This window comes from Colossoma macropomum, unplaced genomic scaffold, assembly GCF_904425465.1.
Source record: "Colossoma macropomum unplaced genomic scaffold, Colossoma_macropomum, whole genome shotgun sequence".
Taxonomy (NCBI): Eukaryota; Metazoa; Chordata; class Actinopteri; order Characiformes; family Serrasalmidae; genus Colossoma; species Colossoma macropomum.
The window spans coordinates 10,313,887-10,338,067 of record NW_023494809.1 but is presented as its reverse complement, the minus strand read 5'-3'; the positions used below and the strand labels follow the sequence as shown (position 1 = coordinate 10,338,067).

The 24,181-nt window shown below is 38.0% G+C and overlaps 1 protein-coding gene across 1 annotated transcript; it reads left to right on the top strand.

Moving 5' to 3' along the window:
- The first annotated feature begins 410 nt into the window (after nucleotides 1-410).
- Nucleotides 411-9,279, top strand: LOC118799177. Its single transcript, XM_036558900.1, has 5 exons — nucleotides 411-1,194; nucleotides 2,382-2,993; nucleotides 3,673-3,829; nucleotides 5,683-5,984; nucleotides 7,248-9,279. The coding sequence occupies exons 2-5, from the start codon at nucleotides 2,430-2,432 to the stop codon at nucleotides 7,386-7,388; spliced, it is 1,164 nt and encodes a 387-aa protein (XP_036414793.1). The 5' UTR covers nucleotides 411-1,194; nucleotides 2,382-2,429; the 3' UTR covers nucleotides 7,389-9,279.
- The last annotated feature ends 14,902 nt before the right edge of the window (nucleotides 9,280-24,181 follow it).

Here is a 24,181-nt window from a genome sequence, read left to right as displayed (position 1 = left end):
AGACGTTTTTAATATAATGGTTAAGATGTAAACAAAGTCAGAGTAGTTCACGGTGGCGATAGGAACCAGACGTCTAATGAGTTTAACTCCTATAGCTAACTCAAAAATGGTAATACACAAAATAGTTAGGAATACTCAATTACTAATGTCTGAGACACTGTTTTGTAATAGCTTTATGATAAGTTTTTGGCTTAACATGATTTTTAAAGTCCATTCATGTCAGAGAGGTACATGCAGGGTGTTTTAAGGCAAAATAGTCCCCAAAGAAAATGATTTTTTCCAGATTTACCACTCATTAACAACATTACATATAAAACCTCAGAAGATGTGTAGGTTTAATGATTATTTTGGATAGTAAATAAAATGTATGTATTTATTTTCTTGTGTTGTAGACATGTAGAAAGAAATCCAAGTCAGTAAATTTATTTGCAATTAACCATTTCATTTTAAAACGGTGCAAATGTCTGTGTGTGCGCCTAAACAATTGAAGTACGCAGATTATTTTGAAAAAATGGTGGAATTCCTCTTCTAAAAATGTTCCCCTCGTCATTTAAGTTTTAGTTTTCTCATGCCATGTATTTCTGTTTTTTGTTGTTACATTCAGCCCCATCTTAGCACAGCTCGCCTCTGTCTTACAGCGTGGTTCTCTTTTTTGCTGGCAGACAACAGGAAGTCTGCAAAACCACAGGTTCTGTTGCCTGTGTCAAACAAACAGGCAGCTAGTTTCAACATGCCGCCGTTTCTAGCAAGTGGGCTGTCAAGTATGAGCAAAATTCAAGAATGAATTTGTGCATATATTTGACCGGGTCCTCTCAAACAGCCTTGTGTCAAGTCAAAAGCAGGAGTCCCTTTAATTCCTGTTAAAAAATAATCTGCTTTTTTTCCCACAGAAGAAATGATTCCATGAGTTTTTAAAAAATACGGGCCATGTCGATAGGGGTGGGTCAGGGGTTGAGAAAGGAACAGGAAGAAACTCAGCAGTCAGAGTGTGAAACAGAACGGCTTCACACAGGCACCGTGTCAGCTTTCAACTCTCTAATTAATTCCTTTTCAAAGGAAAAAAAAATTGGCAGGTTTGAGCTGGATATGAAGCAGCTGTTTTGTGTTTGTTCAAGGAGGTGAAGCCCATGAGGGCTACATACACCAACTACAATTTAGAGGACCTCATTTCAACTTCTGTAGGTGTGGAATAAGGTAAGAGGCCCTAAAAAGTGCGCTCAACTTTTTAGATGGGTGATATTCAGAACATTAACAGAAATACCATAGACTTACTTATTTCACCTGTATTAAGTTTAAACAGCATTTTTCCGTAGTGTGATTGTGCAAGCATTATGGCAGTGTTGTGCAATGATCATATTTTTTGTTGTTGCTCTCACCTTAAAGGGGTATTCTGGTTAAATTGAAAAAATGTAACCATTCCTAGATCTGTCGTAAACTTGCTTAGTCGCATTTACAGCGGTGCCATACTAGTCTCTAGAATGAGACAGTTTTCAGTTTGAAGGCTAGAAAAGCCCCCTTCTGATGATGTATCTTGAAGGTGGGAGGAACTTTTGAAAAACTACAACTGCTTTAAGGTAAATTTTTGGAGGTTTTGAATTATTTTTTGTTGTTAGCTGTTGAAGAAAGAAGGAAGGCACATTACTGCCATGAACCCTATTAGCTTATTGTAGCCATTTGTAGTCACTATTTTTAAATGGTCAAAGAGTGGATTAGTCAAATGACAGAAATGACTCATCGAATGAGTCAAGCTAACAGCTACTTATCTAGAAAGTTAGCTATCTAGATACTTTACCTCAGTTTGTCAAACTTTCTCTGACTAAAAGGCTAAAAACTGAATAAAGATAGAATCGCTGTTCTTTTACGACAGCCAAGGTAAGAGTTATACTAATGCTAGCTTAGTTGTATTTATTAGCGTATAGATCAGCGGCTAGACGAGCAGTCAGAATTGGTTGACACCACAGTGGTTGTATGATGTATTTGCATAATGCATGCTGGGTATTGTAGTGCAAAAATCCTGAAGAACAATTTAAAGTTGTGAATTCTGTCAAAACAACGAGGCTGAAGGAATCCTGTACTACCGAATACTACATAACGTGACAAGTAACATTAAAATCCAATTTTAGGCCGGAATGCCCCTTCAACATGTCTGACATAACATGATTCAAACTGTCATATGGAGTAAACCAAACATGAAATATAAAACCTCTGGGACTTTGGAATTATGTAATTATTGAGCAGCTTGGCTATGTACTGTATAAATATTTATGCTATTTAATACATTCAAAACATAGACTAAAAAAAAATAAAACATCTCCGCTCCCACTTGCCTTGTATTTCAAAAATCTCAAAATAAGAATTCCCCAAACTCTGATTTACTTGAGGTTCCCATATCTGCTGGATGACTGAGGGACAATTCAGCGGACGCTGACATGGACTGCGCGGAGGTCAGAGGTGAAAGCCCAGCGGAGGAGCAGCTGGAGCCCCTTCTCATTCTCGAAGAGGGGGACGAGCCAGAGGAGTTCACAAACAACACGGCCAGGGAGAAAGGCGTGCTGAGGATGAAGAAGACAGATGAAGACGTAGGAGAAGACAGCAGTGGAATTAAAGGGTGTGTGGAGAAAAGTGTGGATACTAATGCTAAAGTGGAAGAATGTAAGAGTGAGGAGGTGGATGTAGACGTAAATGAGAGGAAGGTGGAGAAGCTAGAAGGTCAACAAGAAGAGGTGTTGGAAAACGAGGGTGGAGGGCCTGAACAAGTGACAGGAACTAAGGAGAACTTGTCAGAAGGAAGGCAGGAGGATTCTGAGGTGAGCACAGTCGAAACTGGAGCTGGATTGGCAAGAACAGAGAAGGTAGCAGGGAAAGAGATGGAAGGACCTCTTCTGGAGACGGACGTAGTGGCTAAAGATAAGCTGCATGTGCCTCCTGATGTCCAGTCATCAGCTAAACTACGACCCAAAGACCGCCTTAGGCCTGAAGACGCTCAGCAAAAGGTAATGTCTACATTACTGCGTCCTAATTAAAGGGTTCTAATCATCATGAAAGGGTTATTCAGATTGATTGAGAACGTGCTGTTGATGGTTCTATATAGCACCCAGAACCATTCTATTGTTACAGTGTCAAGCTTGTAACAGTAGAAGAACCCTTTTAAAAAGGTTCTATCTACCATCTACAGCTACCATTCATGCACATTTTCCATTAATCTTAAGAACCCTTTCATAAGGCAAAGAACCCTTTAATCATGCAAAGGGTTTTTTGGGAGTTCATGGTTCTGTTTAGAACCATTTTCTTTACTAAAGAAAATGAGTGTAGTGGGCACAAAATGAGTGTTTCCTATAATATTGTTCTATTTAGTGCTCCAATATAGGCAATAGTGAACAACCTGTTCTCTATGATGGTGTTCTATATTGTGTTCCAATATATGGCCCATATACTAGTTATGGGCCATATCAGTTATCTATTCTATTTATCTATTATAATAGTGTTCTACGTAGTGCTCTAACATAGGAAATAGTGATTAGGTGCCATTTCTGTAAAAAAATCTTGTATTAAGACTTTAAGAAACAGCATGTGGAATAAATCACACCTTCGACACAGCAGGTATATCAGAGGAATTGGCTCATGGCTTAACTGAGTGAAAGTGATGAAATGACCTTTGCATGCTGTCTCCAGTTCCACAGGTTGTCCCCAGATTTTCCGGACACTCTGTACGAGCTGCTGTGCACCCTGCAGGAGGGCCGGCGGCTGAATGACCAGCGCTGCTCCTTCAGACTAGAGGGACGGAGGAGGTGTTACTCTGAACCCAGCACCCCCCGCCACAGCCAGAGAGGTGAAAATCCAACTGTTCTACTTGTTCATTATCCTTTAACATCGCAGCTTGTTGGAGTAGCTGGAAGAGTGGGTTAAAATAGAACCAGTCAAGGGTGGTGAAGTTTAAAAGAAGTTAAGCATTCTCTAATAGACTTCCCTGTGTGGTTTCTGACACGGTATGACATACTGTTATCTATAAAAATGGGAAATAGTAAATCACTTAGCTAAAAGCTTTAGTGACAGCCATTTTGGAGCCTAAGTTTTGTCTGTACAGTATGTCATACAGTATCAGAAACCACATAAGTGAGTCTGTGAGACGTTACACCTCGACGTGGTTTGAAGCATTCAGGCATGCAGTCTACATGATGTTAAACTAGTGGCCTGTATTACTTGTTAGCTGCATTAGCCATGTAGCTCTAGCGCAAAAATAAAGAAGCAAACCTCAGCCAAAGGTGTCTTAGCCAGTCTACTGCATTTGGGATTAGTCTGTTTTAGTCTGATTAGTTTTTCTTACAATGTGTCAGCCAGCTTGTGTTCATTCATTATGCACTCAGAAAGACATTTTGGATGCAGACCTGTAGAATGGTCTGAAATTTATCAGCCACCTTTTGAAAGAATACTTTGACAAAATGAAAATTTCAGTCTTGGGTTAGTCTGTTTAAAACCCATGTGTCAAACACAAAGCCCTGGGGCCAGATCAGGCCCGTAGCATAATCCTATCTGGCCTGTGAATCGTTTTTTCATTTTCTATTATTACTAGCCCGTTTCACAACTCGCTGCACTACAATCCCCAGCATACACTGTGCGTAATATAATGTAATGTAGCCTATTTTGATGTGCATTAAGCTGTGTACTGTAGCCTATTAATTAATTAATTTATTTATTTATTTATTTATTAATTACTGAATATTTCAAGTAATTATTATGTAATGTATTTAAGGTTTACTGCCCTTATTTTGATGTTGGTGGTTTGGCGTATTTTGAATAAACAATGCCTAGCTCAGGTAATAGCAAAATGTTATTGAACAATCAAATAAAAACACAGGCGTTCTCTGGCCCACGGATTTGCAGAGGTTACAATTTTATAACTTTCTTCCCATTTTTTCCTGAAAAGTCATACCCAAAGTAAAAGGAGCGATGTTCCTGCACACTATGGGCTACAGTCTTGATGTAGACCTCATTTAAAAGTAACCCTCGCAAGTTTTTTTGGAGTAATTGTTTAAAAAACTGACGAAGACTAACAGAGGCTAGTAGGTTATTTCCGCCTCACTCATAGATCTTTTAACTGATCTCTGGCTCTTGCCATGTTACCAAGACCACATGTTTTGGATTATGATGTCTCTGTGGACAGTGGCACAACTTTGTAGGTAAGGAATCACAGATTTGCTAGCGTTTGCTAATTCGGTGCATATGTTGCAAATGAGATGATCGTTGCTGCTGTAAATAATGGATCATAAAATCCGGAGACTTCAAGCTTTCTGACGGTATATTGCCTCATGATATTGCCTTATAATTTGGTGCATAAAAATGATGTATTAAAACAGAAGTGAACGCTTGGACAGAAGTGTGCTGGTAACCATACGGTGATCTAGATAAGGTTAAAGTGTTGCACAAATTCTTTTTTGAAGCCACTGAGTCTGCATTTCCAACTTGATGTGAAGAAATGTAAAGGATTCAGCCTTTTCCTTTAATGTAGTATAGATTCAAAGTTTAGAATCCACACTTTTTGCATAAATTATCCGCTTGTTTCAGTGAGCTACGAGTGAGAAATAATCAGTATAGGATTTCAGTGTGCTACTGTTATTACTGGGATCTTTAAGGGTTAATGTGTTTTTGTCAGTCACGCTTGTTTTCTCATCTGACCCTAAACAGTGGTGTTCTCGTCCATGACCTCGCTGCAGAAGGAGGAGTTCTTTGACTTTCTGGCCACTTCCCAAGCTCGTCGGCTGGACGACCAGCGCGCAGAATTCCAGAGCCTTTCCCCAGTCCCCTCGTCCCCGGAGCCTCAACACTCCTCCAGCTCCCCCACCCCCAGCACCTCCATCGCCACCACCACCGCTGCCCAGACCAAAGTCAAGCCTAGGAAAGGCAGTTGCAAGGCCCTGGAGGCCAGCCGGACTGTTCCCAAACCACCACCCAAGGAGGAGCTGTACAACATGATCCTCACCTCCCAAGTACGTCTCCTAATTCAAGTGCAGTTGACAGTTTTATTTTGCAGTTTCTGAGACAATTGAAAGTAGAAACCACTGCTATTAATGTTTTAGTGATGATTTAGCAAAATATACACAGGGTTTTCTCTTATCTTAAATGAAATGACTCAGCCAAGATGTTAACTGTCCAGCTATGTACTCTGACAGTTTTGTGCTAAACCCATCAAGCTAATGTAGCTAACAAGTAAAGAAACTTGCTAGTTAGCATTGTGTAAACTGCATGCTAGCCTCAAAGATGATGGGTGAAAGTTTGGACAATATTCAGGCTTTAAGATGGCTGCTTCTGTAATTTTTTTTTAGCTAAACTGGATTTAAACTAGTATTTAAAAGCAAATATTTAGGGAAATCTCATTTCCACATGTTTCCATTTTAGCCGTCCTGCTATTTGCTTTGCTATTTTTGTGGTGGAGCTAGCTAGCAAGTAATGTGAGCTTAGAACCACCAATCAGCATTGTGCAAAATTAGTAAGTTAGTCAACCATCAGTTAATGCTAAAAAGGAATAAAAGTATGGACAAAATTCATTTTTTTATAGATATCTACAGTTGTGTGAAAAAGTTTGTGTTCCCTTGGTCAAATGACGTTTTGTTGATTTTCTAAGTGAAAATAAGCAAATCCTCTACAGAGAACACCTTTCTGCACATTTTAATGTACAATTATTTGCTGAATTTAATATATTGGAAAAAGTTATGGCACATTTTATATATTTTATTTTATTTATTTCATTACATTTTTTTCCTGATATATTAAACTCAGATAAACAGAAATTGTGTGCTAAAATGAGCAGACAATGCTCGATTTAAGTTTGTTTCCTGTAGAGGGTGTGTTAACTTCTTTTCACTTAGAAATTGAACAAAACATGTCATTTGACCACGGGTGCTCAAACTTTTGCATATGAATGTAGGTCAAACAGTGTCAGAAACCCGTCAAACAAGTCTATTGGAGAATACGTACAGCCTGAGGCGAGTGATGATTTAGGCATGCAGGTTGCACCAGGCTACACTGTAGTGCATAAGCTTTTATAACTTGTTAGTTACATTAGCAAACTTCAAATACCAGATATGACACAGCCGATCAACTACATTTAGGAAAAGCGTGACACTTATAGCCAAACTATTCCAATGACTACTGACTGTAGAGAACATCTAAGAATGCTAACAATATCTACTCATTCCTGTATTTTTTTCTCTCTGTGTTGATCTGCTCGTTCTCTCTGTACACAACCACAGGCTCAGGGCCGTTTGGAGGAGCAGCGTAGCAAGCCCCCGGGCCCTATGGATGATGAAGATTTCTTTTCTCTGTTGCTGAAGGTCCAGGGAGGGAGGATGGATGAGCAGCGGACGGAGCTGCCTGTAGCACTTAAGTATTGAGAGACACGGTGGCTAACGCTGTCGAATAGGACACGGGCACTATTTCTTCTGTGTCTGAAACCTGCTTTTTAGTTACTTCTGAGGATCTTTTGTATTTGAATATTATTGGTATTTGACCAGTCGTACAAAAAATAACAGTGTGATTTACAAATGCAAAATATTGCAGAAGGCTCTTCTCAAAAAGTACTTTATTTCCTATTTAAGACACACAAAATGATCTCCCAGTTGTTTTGATGGCAAATATGCTGAAAGATGACATTTCAAAAGACACATTATTGAGCAAAATGGCAGCAGAGCCTGAACAGTAGAATGCTTTGCCTTTAGTGTGGTTAGTGTATTTAGTGCGTTAGAGAAGACATTTCACAACATACCGTGAAGTATGTTAAAGGCACACTTACGAATCCTTGAAACATATTCAAAGATCAGGCTCTGTTGTTTTTGGCCAAATGTTTGTTGGTGCAGTTGAATGCATTTAACTGAAAATCTTACCTGGAGCTGTGATTGGATAAGGTGCTCAAAAGCACTGTGGTATTATCAGTATTGCAAAAGCCATCGTGATTATGATCCGTAATACAATAGATTGTGCAGTATGTTACTATTCAGAGGTTTGGAATCATTGTTTTTTTGATAATATAAAACCGATTTGCTTAGAGAAATGTATAAAATAACTCTAATATAATGTTAATAGGTTCAAAATGATTAGTACAGATGTGCTCTGAATAGGCCTGTCACAACTATTGTACTTGCCTGACCGCAACTATTTGAGCTCATCCCAGTTAGCTTTTACAATCAATCGTTTACATCACAACAGAACGTGAATCGGGTATTTCTTCATCGGTTCAGCTGAGACAAAGGCATGTAAATAAAAGAAAGTACACTCTCAGTGCAAAGAGAGGAAGGGACGGTAAAGAGAGAAGACACTCGGCTAGGTTAGCCTCAGTGCGTTATATAGCTAGGCATGCAGACTTGACGCAAATTTTATTCCTTTTTTTTGAGAAGTTTTAACACAATGTACATACATTATGAGTATTATTGTTGTCTGGCTGTAAGCGCTGTGCTAAAACGTGTGGTGTATTGCCTGCCTTTTTTGTTGTTGCTAGCTGTGATGGCTGCCGCATGCTAACTAGCAGGCTAGCAGAGATGTATCAGCAGACAACAGATAAAACCCTCTTAACATAGTTTATTTAAAAAATAAGTATTTTGTAGTGCCCTGGCTCGTAAACAGCTCTGTCTGACATTATTTTTGCAGTTGAAAAGGAAATGAGTCAGGTCACAATGCTTTCTTGGCCTCTCCTGACACTTGTCTTCACTCGTACCCTCTTTAAAAGCTTCATCTGAGCTAATACAGTGATACAACAGCCTCTAAGATGGCCTCAGGGAAAATGGTGAGGCTGAGGGTGTATGAGGGCATGTTAAAACAGGTGTGGAAATGGGTGGCATGTATTGACAACTGGGCAGTAAGACAGCTAATCAGGCAATTTGGTCTCTTCAGGCCTTCAGTACTTTAGTAGCTGCAAACAATGAACAAAAAATGATGATGGGAGTTAATCAGCAGCTGAAATTTCATATTTGTGGCAGGCCTAGTCCAGAATGACGAATGAAGCTGTAGATGATTGTGAAATGACTGAGAGAAGCTGTAGAACATCGAGAAGTATAATAAAGTTTGTGGGATGCCTATTTGAAAAAATAGTAATTAAATCTCAATGCAAGCAAAAACAACAAATGACTATATAGACATTATCACAGTATTATTTATCAATTGACAACTTATTCTTTGAGATTAAACAGCTCTGAATGCCTTTTGGTGCCTATATTATTTCAATAGGTTGTTTTTGTGTAAGGGTTTAAATAATGTGTTACTTATAATTGAATTAAATAACATGGCAAGTGATTCCAAACTTGTGAGAGTCATTTCTAACATTTCGTTGGGTTGCTGTGTAATCTATGTTGAACAACTGCACTCAGAATAACAGGAAATTCATTGGGCAGCGAGTGTGTGATATTTTATTTAATCTCAACGTCAAAGCAGATGGTTCCCCGACAGAAACTGTCCATGAGCCAAAGCAAGCAGGCCCCGGTTAAACAGCCCTACTTTAGCGAATTGCTACAGTGCACGTTGCACCATAAGACCTAGTTGTGCTTCCTATTTTTGAGGGCCTATGTGCTATCCACTTTGCACCCTTAACACTTTTCACATGCTATATGTCTCAGACAGTCTGCCCACTAAGTTCTGTTATCAAAGATCATCAGAAATCTGTCATCATAAACCTCAGAAGGGATGTTATTTAAGCGTTAGACATGTAATACTTCTGTTTTAATTGAATACAAAGCTAAAAGTTGTCATAGTAGTATTTTGTAGCACATTTGTAACAAGACGTGTGTGTGATTTTATATATATATATATATATATATATATATATGTGTGTGTGTGTGTGTGTGTGTGTATATATATATATATATATATATATATATATATATATATATATTCATATGTTTTTGCCAATTTGTGGTTGCCAAACTGAGAAGAGCCAGCAAAGGTTAAACAATTATTCATTTCCAAGAGCTGTTTTCCTTTTTCTAACGTAAATCTGTACAATCTACCTAAATTTGTATCATTTCATGATTTACTAATGTGAAGCTCTTGTATATCTACTTGTGAATAACCTAGATAGTAGTAGACTACATTCTCAGTACAGAAATACTTGCACTACTTTGCAGTGTTGCCAAGTCTGATGAGCTTAAGTTAATATTAATAGCTTTCATAACTTGCTTGGATTTTTCATAGAGTGCAAAGACCCGGCACCAAGCCATTTACTGTAAGTACAATACTGCTGCAGTATTTAATGAAAAAAAACAAAAAATCTTCATTATTTTATTAATGTAACGAGAATTTTCACATTAAACTGTTTCTAAAAAATAATATTGATTTGTTCTGATTGTTGTATGTATTTTTCCTGAATTTTAGAATTACAGGTTCCACTCTTTTTCAGGAGACTCACTTTCACTCTTTCAAAGAAATCTGCAAGGATATTTCTCCAAACTTCTACAGTTGCAAAGTACAAATTGGTTGCATTTCCTGCTTTTTCATCTTAAATATGAAAGCTTTTTGGTTGTCTACCAGGTCTTACACCGATATTAACCTCTTATTCTCCAGGGTATATTTTGGTTTTTCCATCTGAATTTACATGACCAAATCGTAAGGCAAATTATTCAGTAACTGCATGAAATAAATGTACATAAAGCTCCCCTCAAATTAACAGAACGTATTTCATGATCATACACATATTGCTATATGCTTACAATTTACTGCTGAAAGCTGCAAATCTTAGACGCTCTTTGTATTATTTTATAAAAATAGTTTTTACAGAGCAGATCACTGAAGAGACGCCATCTGTTTATAGTTTATAGCCCAGATTTGTGGAAAAATTAGTCAACTTTCAGTAGACAAAAAAAATGTGAGCTCAGCTTCTTTTATTATAAGGGTTTAAAATTACATTACCCGTCTATTTGAGTGGAAAAAAGACAGTTACAGCTCTCATATGACACCGACCTTTTTAATGTAGCTTATGAAAGATGGAGGTTATGAAGAATATGACGAAGTGTGTTCTGGAACCACCGGTGGTCTCAAGGAGTTGAAAAGGTTAAGAGTCTCATTTTTTCCGGATCTTTTAATCATTTCTTAAACTCCTGTTTTTTCATTTATTTGCATTGTGCAAGTGAATTATCTTATATCTAAATGAATTACTTGATAAACTACATAACAGCTGTTTAACTGGAAATGAACAACTTTTGCACAGTACTGGAGATATAACACAAATACAAATTATTATTGACATCACCACCCATATGTTTTACACTGAACATCTGAAGTGAGGGAGCGTCTGAAATGTTTGAGGAAACATCTCAGCCAAGGAAGTGTATGAGGAAGTCCTTTAAAAGACCTGAATCATGCACAAAACATACACTAGATGGCAATAGAAACTAGCGAAACTAGGTGAACTGGCAACATAAGATAAACTTTCTTATTTGCATGGCAGATGTTGATAATTATAGATAAAATTATATATCATTACTCTGAGATAAATGATTCACTGCATGTTATTTTCCCTTTAATATGTCTTGTCATGTTTTGACTCTAGTTATATAATGTAATAGACATATTTTGACTCCTGTTCTCCTTTCTTAAAAGACATTTTGAGTGAAAAATCAAAAGTGTATTTTTTTTTTTAATTTATACAAAAATGTCAATGTTGTCAATTTTATAGATAAAATGTGCCAGAAACAACATAAACAAGTCTATTTAAGATTGCTTAACAACTACACACTTAAGAAGATGCTTTTTTAAGGGCTCTTTAGTGAAGGCAGTGGTTCTTTTTAGAACCATGAGTTCTATATAGAACCATTTTTTTTGCTTAAATAGTTCTTTGCATGGTGAAATGGTGCTTCAGATTGATAGAGAATGTGTTGTATAGAAACGGTTCTATATAGCAACAAACAAAGGTTCTGTTGTTACAAGCTTGACATCATAACAATAGAAGAACGCTTTTTGGTGCTATATAGAACCATCTACAACACATCCTCTTCCATCAATCTAAATCTTCGTCAATCTAAAGAGCCATTTCACTATGCAATGAACCATTTAAGCATGAATAGGTTCTTTAGTGAAAGCAATGGCTCTTTTTTAGAACCATGAATTATATATAGAACCACTTCTTGTTTAAATGGTTATTTGCATGGTAAACGATGCTTCAGATTGATGGAGTATGTGTTGTAAATGGTTCTATATAGAACATTTTTGAAAATTGTTCTATATAGCCCCAAAAAGTTCTTCTACTGTCACAAAAAAACTTTTTGGCACTTTATAGAACCATTTTCAAAAAGGTTCTATAAAGAACCATCTCCAACACATTCGGCATCAGTCTTCCATCAATCTAAACAACTATCAATCTTCGTCAGTCTAAAGAACCATTTCACTATGCAAAGAACCATTTAAGCATGAAAGGGTTCTTTAGTGAAGGCAATGATTCTTCTATGAATTCTATGTAGAACCACTTCACGCTTAAATGTTTCTTTGCATGGTAAAATGGTGCTTCAGATTGATGGGTAACGTATAGTATATGGTTCTATATAGAACTATATAGCAGAGTTCTTCTGCTGTTTTTGGTGCTATATAGAACCAGGGGGGGTTTGGGGGACTGATTAAAAGTTAAAATTTTGACTGATCTGTCGCTTTAATTCAGTAAAACTCTGGTCTTATCCCGTTAAACACGTCCATCCTTTCCTCCTCTCTAATCGCAGACAGACGTGAGCATCTTTTCTAATTCGGAGGATAATGCGACTACAGGCTTAGTGCATTAGAACTAACGTCATCATCACTAGCACCACACTGTGCACCACGCAGGACACAACAAAGGGCCTCCATTTACACAACTGCCGTCGTTCAGCTCATGCAGAACCCACCACACTGTAGCTGCAGTGTTGATTTTAACCCCAGCACAAACACAGTGGAATTCACACAGTAGAAGACTGTTTATTTTAACCACACAGAGGTTGCTGAAATTGCCAGGTGCAGAGTAAAGCATGCCAGCTACTGTTAACACGAGCAATTAGCGTATTTATGCCTGGTTTACATGAGTTTGTCCTGAAGGGATGAGGGCTGAAACATGACTTTGCCTGTGCTGTGTGTGATCTGTGATTTGTGTAGGGATCCAAAATCAATGAGCATTAAATGTTCATCATCACAGAGCTTTCAAACCTTCAGCTGATAGAGAAAGTCTAGCACTCACATAAATCCCTGTACAGTTATACAGTTTTATGTGTATATATACCCCTTTAAAAAATAATAATAATTTATAATAATATTATAAATTATTTCTCGATGCTATGCAGCTTTCTCAATTATTATGAAAATATTCATATGGATTTTTTTAAACAGCTTCCTGCAAATTGTTTGAAACCTACAGAATATTATCGTCATATTAGAAATCATATTAGAATCATTTTATACATGTATCTGCCCCTCAATTCTCTTCAGATAAGTTAGTTGGATTTAGAATTGTCACCAATGTCTGTCTAGTAATCTGATTTGGCTGTTGTCTGTGTGGTTAGGTGTCCATAGGGAACTGCAGGCAGGCCTGGGCTTGGGTCCCTGACCCTATTCTTAACCCCCTGCTCACCTGTGACCGACCCAGGCCCTGGGGGAACCCAGATTTATTACCTGGCTGCTGTGGAACGAGGGATTTCCTCAAACATCCCAGGTTCAGCTCGGGGATGCTCTCAAGTGGCCATTACAGAAAAACATCACTAGATTAATTTTTCATCCCTGCCTGGACATATTTATTAACCTTTTCCAACCTCGGTGACACTCCTTTTCTCTTTGAAAAAAAGCATTACCATACTAAAATCACCCTGTCAGTCAACTGGAGTGGTCACTGTGATCTGAATACACTCATAACAAAGAAATCGATGCTATAAAACGAGTGGCCTTTTCTTCTAATGCTATTGCATTATATCACATGGTCACTTTATTAGAAACACCCCTAGCATGTAGCTCCATCTTGCTGGTGTACAGTTAGAGACCAAAGCTCCATCTGTTGATGTAGAGTTTGTTAGCCATCCTCTAGCCTTCTTCAGTGGTCAGTTTCTAACAGTGGTGAGCCATGACTTTTAGATCTAGGCCTTCAGTTCAGGTCACAAATTTCAAAACTCGGCCACAAGTGAGAAAAATACACACTTCTACACTACTCATTTCTGCTAGCACCCTTATGGGATTTTAGTGCTATGTCAGCGCAAAGCTAACAGCCATTCACATTAACTTTTTTGGCCGTTCTAAATTAAAAGGACATTTAAAGTGTGTAAAACACGTCTCATGTTTCCTTTGAAGCATACAATGGACATTTTACCCTGTAGCAGTTTTACAGTGACTCCTTCAGAGCCATGACATTGAGTTGCTGCTGTTTTCCCTCCAATTTAAATGCACTGGTCGGGCTACCACTCGCGGTCAGTGATGTATCTAGCTTCCAGGAAACCTGGTCCCACTTATTGTAAATCATAATGTGACAGTTCATAAATATGTCAGTTGCACGTCATAAGCTAAGTCGGTCGTAACTTTATGAACCATTGCACCAACTGATCGTAAGGCCAGGCGGAGCTTTAAACCAAGCTGGGAGAATGAAGTTAAATTCGAGTTTAAATACAACAAGCATGATGATTATATTAAAGAATAACTAAAAATTATAGACATCGATTTTTTTTATTTCTCAGAAATCATTAGGTCTTCTCTTTCATTGGGCTTTGAGGACTCCTCGCCATTTTCTGACCCCAGAGCCGCTTTTGTCAGCATATTTTTGGGCCCGCTGTGTCTGATACACTCATACTAGCATACAATAATATCTGGTAAGCAGCAATCCTGTAATCAGAAACTGACCAATGATGAAGGGGGGCCTAATAAATTGTGCAGCAACAGATGGGCTACAGTCTGTAGTGATACACTTATAAACTGCAAGGTAGGTAAGGTAGACTAATAAGGTGTTCAGTGAGTGAAAGCACAAGTGAGACGTTTTGAATGAAGTGGACACTGAGTGCCAAACAAGGGATTCCAGTGATTTCTCAACAGTTCTGCGTAATTACTTTGTTATGATGTAAATAAAGTCGTTCAGAGTGGTTTGGTGTGAAATGCTCGGTTCTGGAGAAAATTACTGAGTCAGTTTTGTTTACAGTGGTGGTGATAGGAACCAGATGTTCACCTCTGAAAGCTCCCTCACAGAAAGTTATTACATGAAATGGCTACAAATATGTAGTCTACTGCCTGAGACATTGTTTTACGATACTTTTCAGATGGCTTAAAATGTATTTTTATAAATCCATTCATGGCAGAGAGGTACATGCAGGGTGTTCTAAGGCAAAAATAGTCTGTAAAGGAAATATATTTTATTAAGTTTATCGCTGTTTAACCATCATGATCATTACACAGAAGACACAAGTAGGTTCACTGGTGGTTTTGGATGGTAAATAAAATGGCTATATTTGTGTTGCAGACATTGTGACCCCTGGTTCCTATCACCACCACTGTAAAGAAATCAGTAAGTTACTCTATAATGAACCATTTCACATCAAACCACTCTGAATTCCTGTTTACATCTCAACCACTGAATTATGCAAACATTTAAAAATCAGTGGAATTCGCCTTTAAGCTTTTAATGAGCACAACATAAGGTGATTGTTAAAAGCAACACGTGCACATACTGAACCCCTGCTGTGACTTATCCACATGAAGTCAAAGGTAACAGGTTTTGCTCTTTGTATGAGGGAAACAGCAGACCTTGCCTGACCTCTATTAAAAAGAAGTTGAATCACTTACCAAAGGCTAGTTATTAAACCTACAAGACTCTTTTATGGTGCTAAGTTGATTTGAACATGGAGAAGTGATTAAAGGGAGTTTATGGGCCTGACCTGCTGCTATTCTCTGCTACTGATCTAAAGCTACACACCAGTTGCCAGAGCCCACCGTCATTTATTTCATTTCCAGTCAAAATGGCCATTAAGTACAACCCCATTTCCAAAAAAGTTGGGACAAAATGTAAATAAAAACACAATGCAATGATGTGCAAATCATTTAAACCCTATATTTCATTGAAATAGTACAGACAACATATCAAATGTTGAAACGGAGAAATTTTATTGTTTTTTGAAAAAAATATGCCCATTTTGAATTTGATCCCAACAACACATTCCAAAAAAGTTGGCACAGGGGCAATAAAAGGCTGGTAAAGTTGTGAAATGCTAAAAAAAAAACACCTGGTGGTTAATGGGCAACAGGTCAGTAACATGATTGGGTATAAAAAAGCATCAGAAGTAAAAATGAGGAGTTCACCACTCTGTGAAAGACTGTGTGAGCAAATGGTGCAACAATTGAAGAATATTATTTCTCAACATAAAATAGCAAATAGGTTTAGCTTTTCATCATCTATGGTGCATAATATAATTAAAATATTCAGAGAATGTGGAGAAATCTCTGTATGCAAGGGACAAGGCCAAAAACCAGTATTTGCTGGCCATGATATTTGGGCCCTCAAATGGCACTGCTTTGAAAACAGACATGATTCTGTAGTGAAAATCACTACATGGGTTTAGAAACACTTCTGAAAACAGTCTGTGAACACAGTTCATCACTGCATCCACATGTAAGTTAAACTCTAAAACGCAAAGAAGAAACCATATATAAACGGGACCCAGAAACGCTGCCACCTTCTCTGGGCCTGAGCTCACTTAAGATGGACTGATGTGAAGTGGAAAAGTGTTCTGTTGTCCAACAAATTAACATTTGAAATGCTTTTTTGGAAATCATGGACACTATGTCCTCCAGGCTAAAGACCACTCAGCTTGTTATCAGTGCACAGTTTAAAAGCCAGTATTCATGATGGTATAGGGGTGCATTAATGTACATGGCATGAGTGATGTGCACATCTGTGAAGGCACCATTAATGCTGAACGATATATACATGTTTTGGCAACATATGCTGCCATCCAGATTATGTCTTTTTCAGGGAAGGCCTTGTTTATTTCAGCAAGACAATGTTTACAAAAAAACAATGAAGTTTCAACATTTGATATGTTGTCTTTGAAGTATTTTCCTATACAAATATGGCGTACATGATTTGCATATCATTGCATTCTATTTTTATTTATATTCTGCACAGCGTCCCAACTTTTTTGGAAATGGGGTTGTACAATTTATTCCATTTTCAAAGTCTTTAGAAGAAAAAACACACACAAGTTCTGTCTTACAAGTTGGTTTTCTGCTTTTCACAACCCAAGCAATCCTAAACACATTTATCAGCCCCCCGTTCATAAATGGAAATAGGCCACCATATGACCACCACTAACCAGGTGTGAGTGTTTTACAGTAGTGTTGCTGGGGTTTTACCTACATCAGTGTCACTGCTGGGTGAAGAGTGGTCCACCCACCAAAAATATCCAGCCAAGAGTGGCTCTGTGGTCAGAAAATGGCCACTGATGAAGTACTGGAGAAAGTCTAACATCAGCAAATGGGCTATAACTGTGCAGCAGCAACAGCTACAAGAGAAATGTTTCTAATAAAGTGACCACTAAGTATCGAAGGCAGAGTGTTCTTTCAGAAATTGGTTGTGAAGGACCAACGTTGACTTTGGAAGCAATTCTTGCCTGGAAGCGAAGTGTTTTTTTATTCACAAGCTGTGAAACACACTGGAAGTCTCTGTCCATCTGTTTCATCTTTCAGCCACAATTCTGATAAGAATTTCCTATAGACTGGGGTTTTTTTGACTGCTGGTAGACCCATATGACCATACACAAATTCAGCTACTTCCTTCACACTATGGCCTTTGGCACGCCCAAATTCAATCACTCCTTTTTGCCAATCATTAACATCTGCTTTGCAACCCATTTTCCACACATCAAACGAGACATTCACTGCACTGTACCATCTTTTCTCAATCTATGAATCCTGTTGCACACCCCATAGGTATTTATAACCTGATCATCCTAGATGTTTATCCATACAGGTTTATTGATGTGGACCTACTCATCCACTGTACACCAGCAAGGAGGAGCTGCAAGCTAGAGGCTCCTAACAAAGAGGCCAAAAGTGCAACTGTATCAAAGCCTGGGAAGCAGAGGCTGGAAATTAGAGAGCAATATCTTCAGATTTGATGACAAAAAGAACTTAACACAGCTTACTAACGGAAAATAATACATTGCTGCCAATTCGAGGATCACAGTATGCAGCAGGACCAATTTAGCACGTAGTTCAGGTTGTGTTCAGATAATCCTCATTCTGTGCCGCATTGTTTTCATTCTCTCCTGTCGACTATGATAATGAGATTAAAGCAAGAGTGTCGCTTAGCATATCACTCAGAGTTGGTATTCAGTGGGAACAGTTCTGAGTAATAGGCCTCGTCTGAATGTGCAAATTAAAAGGGCCTGCCAATTGATTCGGCTTTATTCGTTTGATATTCAGCTCAGGCGCAGACGCGATTGAGATTCCGACCTGTTGTGGAATCCGTATGAGAGTCACAAGATGCCTAAAGTCTCCAAGTTGTGTGGGCTGCATTTGAAATTGCTGGCTCGAAACGTACACTGACTTCCATCTGAGTGCGCGTGTGCATGCATTTTCCTTGTTCCTTCATTGTATTTGCATGTTCAGTCATGAATGGAGAAACTGCCCTGCAGTCTTTAAAAAGAAGCCAAGTATAGCCCCTTTAAATTAGGTGGATTATGTTGTGTCATCAACTTAAGAGCCTTATTCCAGGCGCAAGGGCAATTTGATTCTATTTCTGCTCAACACAAGCAAAAACAGTATGAAGCTGGTTTCAGAAACTGAATTAACAACACAAATGAACTTCCGAAGCTAAAAACTAATATGGCACTCCTGCCTAGGGTTGCCAGGAAACAACCTAACGCAGGGAGGACTTTTTATGTTGTTAAAGAAGGTCAAGTGACTTGTGCTTCTGGCCACATTACCACATTTCCTAACCACATTCTCCCACCAGAATTCAGAGCAATTTGTGAGCGTTTTAAAGAGATCTGTGCCAAAGAGTGTTTCCAGGGTATGTAAGTAATTTTCAACAGAAGTTTTTTCGGTTACTGAGTTGTTTGTGTAAATCACAAAATCCAACCATATGTTCCTTAAATCACTATCTTGTTGCCGACAATGCAGCGCCGTTTTGAAGCAGCTGACAAGCTCACAGCAAGCGCTAGTTAGGCTTAAGTAAAACCTCTGTACTGTGTTATGATATGGTGTTACAGCTAAGCCACCTTTAGTAAACAAAGACAAAATAAAGTATATTTTTTTACATTAAGTATAAGTATATTTTGTTCCAAATGTTTACACAGATTTTAAGATGAAAAAGATAAAACATCTGAAAACAGGTATGTTTTCACATGTTAGTATTTTGGTTTTATATAAATAGATTTATGAAACTAATTAACAGTTGGTAAAGCTGTAGTTATTCAGAAACAATGTTAATTTTTTTCTGATGTGGGATGTTTTTTATTTGCTGTCTTGCACAGAAAAAAAATTGTCAGTGTGTGACACACAGTCTCATATTTAGTTTCGTATAAAACTTAATGTGTGTGTTTATCTATAGATTCAGCTGTCTGTCTGTCTTATAGATCATAATATATAATGCAGTTTGGTTGGAAAATTTATTTGTTTCTTACTGCATAGAATTATACTGAATTAACTTTGCACTAATTCATCAGACTTTTCTTTTTGCCAAACATCTTTTTGTTGAAGTCCAGACGCAACCAGTACAATACACCAAAAATGAAGAGTAGAGAATGCCTTGCCACACTTTTCCCCACCTTAAATAAACAATCTAAAAAGCTAAAGCTCTCCTTTGATAATTGTCCATTTTGGCCGGTGATGTGGTCACCATGGTAACATTTCCACAGCTGCATGCCGCTGTTGGGCGCATCTCGCTATAAGGCACAAAAAAATTTCAATGTGTATTTATCCCATTCTTAGTCATACTGCATCTCGTCCATGATAACCATTTTTAAACAGATCTTTCACAACCTGTAACATCATACGTTCATGATTTATAACTCTAAGATCATGTATAAGTGGTTTATTGTAAACATTTAGAGTAGCATTAGATGCTAGTGTTTCCAGTGACAGTGACTTGAGAGCATCAACGTGTCTGAGACACAACAACAGTGAATAAATTAACGAATTACAGTGTAATTTTTCATTCACTAAAAGCAAAAGTTATTTTCTTATATGGGGAATTCTTTTTTTAACTACACCACACTTTTTTTCAGAAAAGAAGTCAAAAAGGTCAAAATAATCAGTTTTTTTTTCAAATTTCTGATGTATTTTATCAAATGAATGATTTATTTTCTCAAAATAAAGATTTATGTTGAAATAATCTTGCACTTTCTTGAGAACTAATGCCTTTTTTATTAAGTAAGTCCTTATTTTGACTTTCTAAGTCAAAATATTGAGAAAAGAAGTCAAAAAGGTCACAGTTTGAACCAAAATAGACAAATAAAAAGTGTTTTATCCTTCTTGGCAAACGGGCTTTCTTACAAAAAGCACATGAGCAAAACTAATTCAATTTAATTAAAATTTTAAATTAAAAAATTAAAATTACATTACATTGCTGCTCACATATTAGTCACTAACGTTAATTTGCATGGAAGTTCTTGGTAGATAGCCCACTACACTGGCCGCCCCCCCACTGGCACAAATTGTCAGTAGTCTGAAATTAGTGCCTCTCTTAGTAAATCTGCCTCTAGTTGAACCATAGGGCTGGTTTTCCTGACAAGGATTAGCCTAGTCATGGACTAAATTGCAGTGCCAATGCAAATCACCACAGGAATTTCTTGTGTAAACCAGCTTTGGCTTAATCTGGATCTGGGAAATCAGCCCTTTGTCATTACAATATATACTTAGCATGGAAGACTGAGTTACATTAGGCGTTAAAGGCGTGACATGCAAAAGAAGGACAGCATATAATCTTGATTACCTCACCAGTCTTGATTGATATGTTTAATGACATATAGGCATAGTGCCCCACACAGGTGCACTGATTTATTCATTTATTTTCATTGTTAAAATACGGATCATATTTCCGATTTTTCACGATGGAGACAACCTCGGAAATGAGATGGAAAAGGCTAACGGTGAGAAAGAGCCAAGCAATTAGAGGAGTGTCAGATGAAAAGATACAGGCTCGCGGCCCCGTGGCTGAAATTAGTCTTGATCAAGCAGCTGTCTTTATTATGGGAACTCATTGAAACTGTCAGATGGATTTGCATATAAATGGTCTCTCTGGCCTGCGGAGACCGCGGGTGTTGGCACAGCCAGCTTGGCTACGTCTCTATTGTACAGGTTAGCTGGTACAAGCAGCTTGTGCCATTATGAAAAAGCTCGTCATTGTTCTTTCGCTTTGGTCTAAATGTCACAAGTCCATTTTCTGAACTTTAGGTCAGACGAGTAGCATGTTTAGCTCTTTACCCAGCATATCTGTGCATGCTGTCGTTGTCTTGGCTGTTGTTTGTAATTTGTCAGCATAGAGATTCTAAAACAATCAAATTAACATAATTTCCCCCTTTACCTCAACTGTAATCGATCAATTTGCTTCTTTAGTTTTGTACTGAAGCCATGAAGCTAATGTAGCTTGCAAGTAATGGAGGCTAATATGTGACTAATTAGCATTGTGCTAACTGTATGGCTAAATCATCACACGCTTGCTGCACACCATGTCAAGCTGTTAAAGGGCAATTCCACCGATTTTTCAAAATGTCTGCACAATTCATTGGTTGAGTGTTCATTTCACATCAAACCTTACTGACTCAAATTTCTTTACAGTGGTGGTGATAGGAACCAGACATCACCATGTCTACAACACAAATATAGCCATTTTATTTACAATCCAAAACCAGCAGTGAACATGAAGTTTTCATGTGTAATATTTATGATGGTATCTAATAAAATAGGTTTTCTTTGACAGCTAGTTTGCATGTATCTCTCTGCTATAATTGGACATGAAAGAACACATTTTAGGCCGCTCTTCAAAGTTTTTATATGTAATACTGATGGTGTAGCATTTTCTTTAGGGACTATTTTGGTTAGATTAATAGATTAAAATGAATTGGTTACAATTGAACGCTGTAAAGCAATGTTTCAGAAATTGGGGGCTTTTAGAGGTGGACATCTGGTTCCTAACACCACCATACTGAACAATTCTGACTCTGTAAGTTTCTCCAGAACGATGCACTTTACACCAAAACACTCTGAATGACTTTGTTGCATCTTATCCGATTAATTTTGCAGAAAGTTTGATATATGATGCCCTAGTTCAACTAAAGCCCAGCAGTGAGGTTGCTGAACTTTACCCTCCTCTGTTGTCACTGCAGACTGTAGGGTCGCCTACAGAGCAGCGCTAGTAGCCTGTTAATGAAGTAGTGTTCTTTTTTATTTGAGGGTCCCATTTTATAGGAAAGATTTCAACCACTACACTTTGTAACTCAGTTCTAAGGGGCAAGGTGACATTCAAAAACAAGGGGTAGTGGTAAAAATAAGAAATGGGATTGGGCCTAAATATATCTTGGCTGATCAACTATATGAGATAAGGGAGAAATTGGGAAAACACATTTATTTATACATACAATTTTTACCAAAGTAGTGCTTGAAACTCTTTATTTTAGTGGCGGCCTACTTTGGGCACCAGACCAGCGGCAGCGAAGCAGCAAAGGCATCTCTCTGCCTGGAGATGCTGCACCTGGAAAGGGGAAAAGAAGAATATTTCTCAGACCCCAAAACCAAAAAAAAAAAAAGATCCCCTGCTGCAAGAAAAGCCTGGTGCAGTCTGTTCAGACAACTGATTTAATTTATTTGCAGATAAGAAAGGTAAAGAATCAGTTCCTGCTCAGCTGGACCTTGCTGGCCTGTTTTGTGGCCTCAATGGCACGGCGGTGATTTTACCAGGCCTGCAGATCCTACAGACAGACACCAGATACTTTCTATCTGCCCTCCCATCAGTCATGTCACTGGAGTCGCTACAAGTAGCAGCCTGTTCTCTCCACAGCACTCCGATTACACACAGAGAGCCGAAAGGCGGCTTCCAGCACTGAGGATGCATTCCCTGACCCTCTGTTACGCTACACGTCCCCAGTAACGGCCGGCCAAAGAGGGAGAACTAATCTGATCTGTCCAGTGTGCTGGAAGCTTGGCTGGATGTTGATGGCCACTGATTTTGTAGTTACATATTAATGCATAGTGTGCATCTGAAGGCAAAAAATATGGCATATTTTAAGCCATCTGTCTATATTTTTATGCTTTTATATCTTGAGGGCCCTTTCACAATGCACAATACACGAGCATGTGTTGTTACTGACACGCTCAAAAAAGTATGGTTCTTCAAGGGTCCTTTAGTAAAGACAGTAGTTCTACATAGAACCGTGAACACTCAAAAAACATTTGCATGCTTAAATGGTTCTCTGCATGGTGAAATCGTTCTTTGGATTGATGGAGAATGTGTTGTATATGGTTCTGTATAGAACCTGTTTGAAAAGGTTTCTATGCAGCAGCAAAATGGGTTCTTCTATTGTTACAGGCTTGACATCTTAACAATAGAAGAAGCATTTTGGTGCTACACACTTAAAAAAGATGGTTCTTCAAGGGTTGTATATAGAACCATGATCACCCAAAGAACCTTTTACATGATTAAAGGGTTCTCTGCATTGTGAAAGTGTTCTGCTTATTGATGCAGAATGTATTTCATATGGTTTTATATAGAACTTTCTTGAAATGGTTCTATATGCCACCAATAAGGGTTCTTCTACTGGTACAGGCTCGACACTGTAACAATAAAAGAACCCTTTTTGGTGCTATATAGAACCTTTTTCAAAAAGGTTTTATATAGAACCAACTACAGCATGTTCTATCTGAAGACCCATGTACTGATGCAAAGAATGCTTTAATCATGCAAAAGAGTTCTTTGAGTGTTCGTAGTTCTATATAGAACCATTTACATTACTAAAGAACTCTTTAAGAACTAAAGTTTTTAAGTTTTTTTTTTAGTTTTTTCAAAAACACTGATTTATCAGTCTACTCAGGCTTTAGCAGAGCTCAGTAACACTGAGATTAACACTCAGGCTTTATCTCACCAGCAATGTGTTATTACTGCATACAGTGGATGAAGATTCAGACACTTTTCAATAGATTTTCATGTCAAGTCTGTTTCACTGTCAGTGATTTGTCTCTATTGGTGTTTTATTAGCATACCCTCTACACCTGTGTGAAAAAA